General features: G+C 46.7%; 1 protein-coding gene across 1 annotated transcript in view; it reads right to left on the minus strand.

Moving 5' to 3' along the window:
- zdhhc13 (zDHHC palmitoyltransferase 13) overlaps positions 1-2,735 on the minus strand; it is a 42,055-nt gene extending 39,320 nt beyond the window's left edge. Inside the window, exon 1 of the mRNA XM_080189923.1 lies at positions 2,618-2,735. Coding sequence (XP_080046049.1) covers positions 2,618-2,644 — 27 coding nt within the window. The 5' untranslated portion in view covers positions 2,645-2,735. The remainder of the gene's footprint in view (positions 1-2,617) is intronic.
- Positions 2,736-6,117: the final 3,382 nt, after the last annotated feature.

Here is a 6,117-nt window from a genome sequence, read left to right on the forward strand (position 1 = left end):
AATAAGAAATTACAGAAAATATTTTGTCGCACCTGCAGTATTTGGCACCTCTACATTTAACATGCATTCCTTCTAATATCCCTGGTGAATAAAAATTATTCAGGTTTTGTTTACCCCAGTCGCAGGTGCAACACCATTCCCAAAGATTTTCCCTAAAAAAAAGGCAAAAACATTTCAACAGCGACTGAAATACCAGAGACAAAAACTAAAATTAACCCAGGCCATTTTCTAACAGTGGCAGCAAGCCTGTTTTAAACACGCTTAACCAGATAACCAGAATACTAAAAATATTGTGCAACTTGATACTTAAATATGCAAAAGCAGCCAAGAATGATTTACTGACTCATTGTATTCTCCTAACTCCATCTGAGCATGAGTAACAAAAGCAGAAATCAAGCTCCATGACAAAGCACACTCAAGCAGAATATATGTATCTCATACAAATACTAAATGCTTTTATATGAAGTGCAAGAGGGATCTGGTTGCATGGCACTCAGAATTTTCCCAATACTTTTTTCGAAAGTGTTGTCCCTGACAAATAACTCGAGTACTGACACTTGACAGCTTTCTTTTCAAATTGGCTGTTTTTTAAGCTTCCCAATCACAAATCAAGAAAGAGTCACATTTCTTCCCAGCCTTCTGGCTGAATAAACTAGGCTTGTACTCGTTAGAGTTTAGAAGAATGAGGGGAGATCTCATTGAGACGTATAAGATGATGAATGGGATGGATAGGATAGAGGTGGAGAGACTCTTCCCGTTCAGAAAGGATAGTAGGACTGGGGGCACAGCCTCAAGATAAAGGGGGGGGGGCGGTTTAGAACGGAGTTGAGGAGGAACTTCTTCACTCAAAGGGTGGTGAATCTCTGGAATTCTCTGCCCGTTGAAGTGGTGGAGGCTACCTCACTAAATATTTTTAAGACGCGGGTTGATATGTTTTTGATAGGCAAGGGGATTAAGGGTTATGGGGAGAGGGCGGGAATGTGGAACTGAGCCACGACAGATCAGCCATGATCTTATTGAATGGCGGGGCAGGCTCGAAGGGCTAGATGGCCTGCTCCTGCTCCTATTTCTTATGTTCTTCACGCCCAGACACAGGGAATTAGGTCCTCTACCCCAGCAACAAATACACAACAAGGGGGTGCAATTAGCCAGGAACAGGTCAAAGTTCTGAGGGCTGCAGAAACTACCCGCCTTCCCATGTTCAAGGTGACTCCCCTCCTTTGCAACCCTCAGATCTCTGATTGGACCTGGAGTTGAAGCCCACGACAAGATCAGTCATCATCTGACAGAATGGTGGAGCAATCTCACATGGCCAAATGGTCGATTCCTGCTCCTAAGTCCTGTTATCTCATTAAGATAAAGCAAAATATTGTAAATGCTGGAATCTGAAACAAAAATAGAAAATGCTAGAAAATCTCAGCAGGTCAGACAACATCTGGAGAGAGAAAATAGAATCAACATTTTGGGTCTGGACAGACCCTCTCTGTAGGGTCATCCAGACTCAAAAAGTTGGCTCCGCTCTGTAAGAAGTCTGTTAAAGTCCAACAGCTTTATTTGGTAGCTAAAGCCACTGTCTTTTGGAGTGCTTGCTGCCCCTTCATCAGGTGAGTGGGAGTTGGCTTCACAAACTCAATTTACAAAATAATGATTGGACTGCAAGTCTTTACAGGTAATCACGTCTTAAAGGTACAGACAATGTAAGTGGAGAGAGCATTAAGTACAGATTAAAGAGATGTGTATTGTCTTCAGACAGGACATTCTCTCTGCACAGATACTGACAGGGCCAACTGAGATTTTCTAGCATTTTCTGTTTTTGTTCCTGTTATCTCATTCTTGACCCTTCTCAGTTGCCACCTCCCCCATTTCCCTCTTTCCACCCCCACCTCCCTCCTCACTTCCCAGAACACCCTACGCACCCACCCCCCAAAATGGCTGATCCCACTCTCCCACAATCTCCTCCCCCATAATCCCCATCCCTCCCAACACAAACCGCTTGGAACCCATCTCTGTCAATAATGCTCCACAATCCCTCCTCCGCCTCTCCCAATCTCCCTACTCCCCACAACACCCCCCTGTGGGCAGCACTGTAGCACAGTGGTTAGCACTGCTGCTTCAGAGCTCCAGGGATCTGGGTTTGATTCCCGACTTGGGTCACTGCCTGTGTGGGGTTTGCACATCCTCCTCGTGTCTGCGTGGGTTTCCTCCAGTTTCCTCCCACAGTCCAAAAGGTGTATGGATTAGGTTGACTGGTCATGCTAAAGTTGCCCCTTAGTGTCCTGAAATGCGTAGGTTAGAGGGATTAGCGGGTAAAATATGTGGGGATAGGGCCTGGGTGGGATTGTGGTCAGTGCAGACTCGATGGGACGAATGGCCTCCTTCTGCACTGTAGGGTTTTTATGGTTTGTTTCTAACCCACCCACTACAATCCGCTACCCCCTTAATCCCATTCCCCTCCCCCACAGCCCTACCCCCCCCCCCCAATCCTTCCCAAAGTACACGCCCCCCCCCCGAACCTCCTGGAATCCATCTCCTTCCACAATCCTTCCCAAATCCCCCTCGGTCCCCAACCCAGCCTCCTCCCCCCTCCCCGTCTCTCCCACCTCCGTTAGGTGGTTACCTCAGGGTCACTCTCCGGCCACTCCATCCCGCTGCCGCCCCCCCCGCGCCTACTTGCTGCCCCTTGCACTCTGTTTGCCGGTTGCCATCGTCCTCACACAGCGCCGCTCCGTACGCACGTCGTCACGCACTCCCCTGACGTCATCGCGTACGCTGTACGTCCCGCCCACGCGCTACCTCCTCCCCTTCCTCGCGTCAACGCGTCCCCTCTACGTCCCGCCCACCCGCTGCCTCCTCCCCTTCCTCGCGTCAACGCGTCCCCTCTACGTCCCGCCCACCCGCTACCTCCTCTGCGTCCCGCCCGCCCCCCCGTCGCTTCAATGCGTATCCTGTACGTCCCGCCCACTCGCTGCCTTTCCCACCCCCCACCCTTCGCGTCAACGCGTACCTCTACGTACTACACGCGTACCACACGCCCGCGCCGCTACGTCATGAAACTGGTTGCCAGCCTGTCGAAGGTGTGACTGCTTGAGGAGCGGCCCCGGGATATGTGGTTAACGCTGCTGCCTCACAGCGCCAGGGACCTGGGTTTGATTCCTGGCTTGGGTCACTCTGTGTGTGGAGTCTGCATGTTCTCCCCATGTCTGCATGGGTTTCCTCCGGGTGCTCCGGTTTCCTCCCACAGTCTGAAAGACGTGCTGGTTAGGTGCATTGGCTATGCTAAATTCTCCTTCAGTGTAGCCGTGCGGCAGTGTAACTTCATTGCAGTGTAAGCCTATTTGTGACTAATAAATAAAGTTTAAAATGATTGAATTGATTAGTGCTAACTAGCTTCACCACCCTCAATGGTATTAAGTACATTGGCCAGAATTTTCTGGCTGTTCATGCCACTGGGGTCTTCCAGTTCTGACACCGACAGCAAATCCCCACCACAGGTTTCCCAGTGGTAAGGGGTTAATCATAGAATCATAGAAACCCTACAGTACAGAAAGAAGCCATTCAGCCCATCGAGTCCACACCAACCACAATCCCACCCAGGCCCTACCCCCATATCCCTACATATTTTACCCACTAATCTCTCTAACCTAGACATCTCAGGACACTAAGGGGCAATTTAGCATGGCCAATCAACCTAACCCGCACATCTTTGGACTGTGGGAGGAAACCGGAGCACCCGGAGGAAACCCACGCAGACACGAGGAGAATGTGCAAACTCCACACAGACGTACAGTGTGTGTTCAACAAGAAACCCAATTGATAACTCTATTGCCACAAAACATGCAGCAGGGTGCGTGGAAAATCTTTTCCATTAGAGACTTCCCATTGAATCCGCCTCAATCCATCAGGAAACCTGTGCTGTGGTGCACCATCAACAGGACCAGAAGATCCCACCAGTGGGAAGGGTGGGAAAATCCTGCCCGATAAACCTAAATGATACATTGATTCAAACTACAAAATGCTACTCGCGCTAAAACTATTGATTTTGAAAATACCAACACCTTTCGGCCCTTTGAACCTGCTCTGCTATTCAATAAGATTATGGCTGATCTGGTTGTAGTCTGAACTTCCTGTGCTGACCCCCCCCCCCCCCCATACCCCAGTAAATGGTGAGCAGGGGTTGAAAATGGTGTTCACCAGTTCACCATCACCTTCTCAAATGCAAATTGGCAGTAATGGGGAAATAGTGGTTTAGTGACATTGTCACTAGTAATCCAGGGCCCCGTGGTATTGCTCTGCGGACATGGGTACAAATCCCACCATGGCAGATATGACATCTTAATTCAATAAAAATCTGGAATTAAAAGTTTATATGGTCACCATAAAACGATTGCCATAAAAACCCATTTTGTTCACTAATGTCCTTTCGGGAAGGTGCTGGGTCTGGCCTACATGTGAGTCCACACCCACAGCAATGTAGTTGAATCTGAATTGCCCTCTGAAATGGCCTAGCAAACCCCTCAGCAGTATCAAACTGCTACAAAGTCAATAGAAAGGAATGAAATCAGACGGACTACCTGGCATCAGCCCAGATATCAGAAATGACAACAGCAAACACCGCCCTGTTGAACCTGCAAAGTTCTCCTTACTAACACCTGGTGGCCTGTGCCAAAATGGGGAGAGTTGCCTCACAGAAAGGCTGACATTGTCGCCATCACAGAATGATACCTTACAGACCCTGTCTCAGCAGCAGGACAGAACCAGCAGAGCTGGCAGCACAGTGATACCCAGTTGGGAGAGGAAATTTCCCTGAGAGACTTCAACATCAACTCTGGACCCCATGAAGTCTCTTGGCATCATTTTTAACTCAACTTTAAATCAATTACCTCCAGTTATTGACCAGTTCGCAGAAGGAATATTTTTTCCTTATTTACTCAAACAGAACCTTATCACCTTGATCTCTATTCCATCACTCCTGATGACATCAGGTCACACATGGAGCAAGGAAACTTCCTACTGATTACCACATACCGCTCTCCCCGCAACACCCCCACCAACCCCCACCCTTAGGTGATGAGGAGATTGTGATAAGATTAATAAAAGAAAATAAATAATTGAATAAAATAATTAAGTAATTAATTAAAGCTCATAAGTGTGGCAGAACAGGTGATGTGTCAAAGCTGCAGCATGTGGGAGTTCATGGGTCTTGTGTTACCCAAGGCAAGCACATCTGCAATAAGTGTCTGAGGCTTGAGTAGCTTCATCTCAAAGTCATTGAGCTGGAGGCTGAGCTGCAGACACTGCATCAAATCTGTGAAGGTAAGAGTTACCAGGATGCTTTGTTTCAGGAGGCAGTCTGTGATGATACTGTGTGTGCTATTTTGATATATTTTATGTTTCTGTAGACTACTTTGAGGGGCAGTGTTTTGTGACAGTAGTTGATTTATCTGGGAAGCCATGCAGCTCAAGTGCTGAGAATGCAGGATAATAACTGATTTGAGATAAGAATGTGTTATTTTGCAGAGTTACTGGACATTTTTGTTTACGTGGGTTTACCTGGGATTTGAGACTAGGTGTGCAGAACCATGTGAGTTTTGATTAACAGGGACAGAGTCATGTGATTAATGGAAGGAGCTAAACGTGCAGAAAAGACCGGTTTCATTTTTAATTTTAAAAATACAAGCAGTTGCTGCCTGGACCTACATGAAGAAAGAATTGTCGTCTCTCTTTCTCTTTGAAAAGGCTCTCTGAATGCTCCAGGACTGTTAATTTAAATCACAAGCAAATATGTCTGTATTTTGCTCACTAATTATAAAGAGAGGTTTAAGTCCATAAGGGAAATTTTGCTTGATTGGAATTCATAGTGATAGGTTAGCAGTGAAGAATTCATCTTGTGATGTTTTGTTCCATTATTGAAAGTTAAGCAAATTCATTTGTTATAGTTAAACTGTGTTAAATAAAATTTCTTTTGATAAAAACTCCATGTTTGTCAATAGAATCGTGTCTGGAGTCAAACATGTTGTCCTCACACTAATGCCAAAATAGTAAAGTTGTTGGGGTCTAGACTAGGTTCATAATACACCTTGGGGTTTCTGATCTGGTATTCTAACAGGATAAATCCCC

This window comes from Carcharhinus amblyrhynchos, chromosome 6 (assembly GCF_965287045.1).
Source record: "Carcharhinus amblyrhynchos chromosome 6, sCarAmb.v2.hapA, whole genome shotgun sequence".
In the NCBI taxonomy this organism is placed as follows: domain Eukaryota; kingdom Metazoa; phylum Chordata; class Chondrichthyes; order Carcharhiniformes; family Carcharhinidae; genus Carcharhinus; species Carcharhinus amblyrhynchos.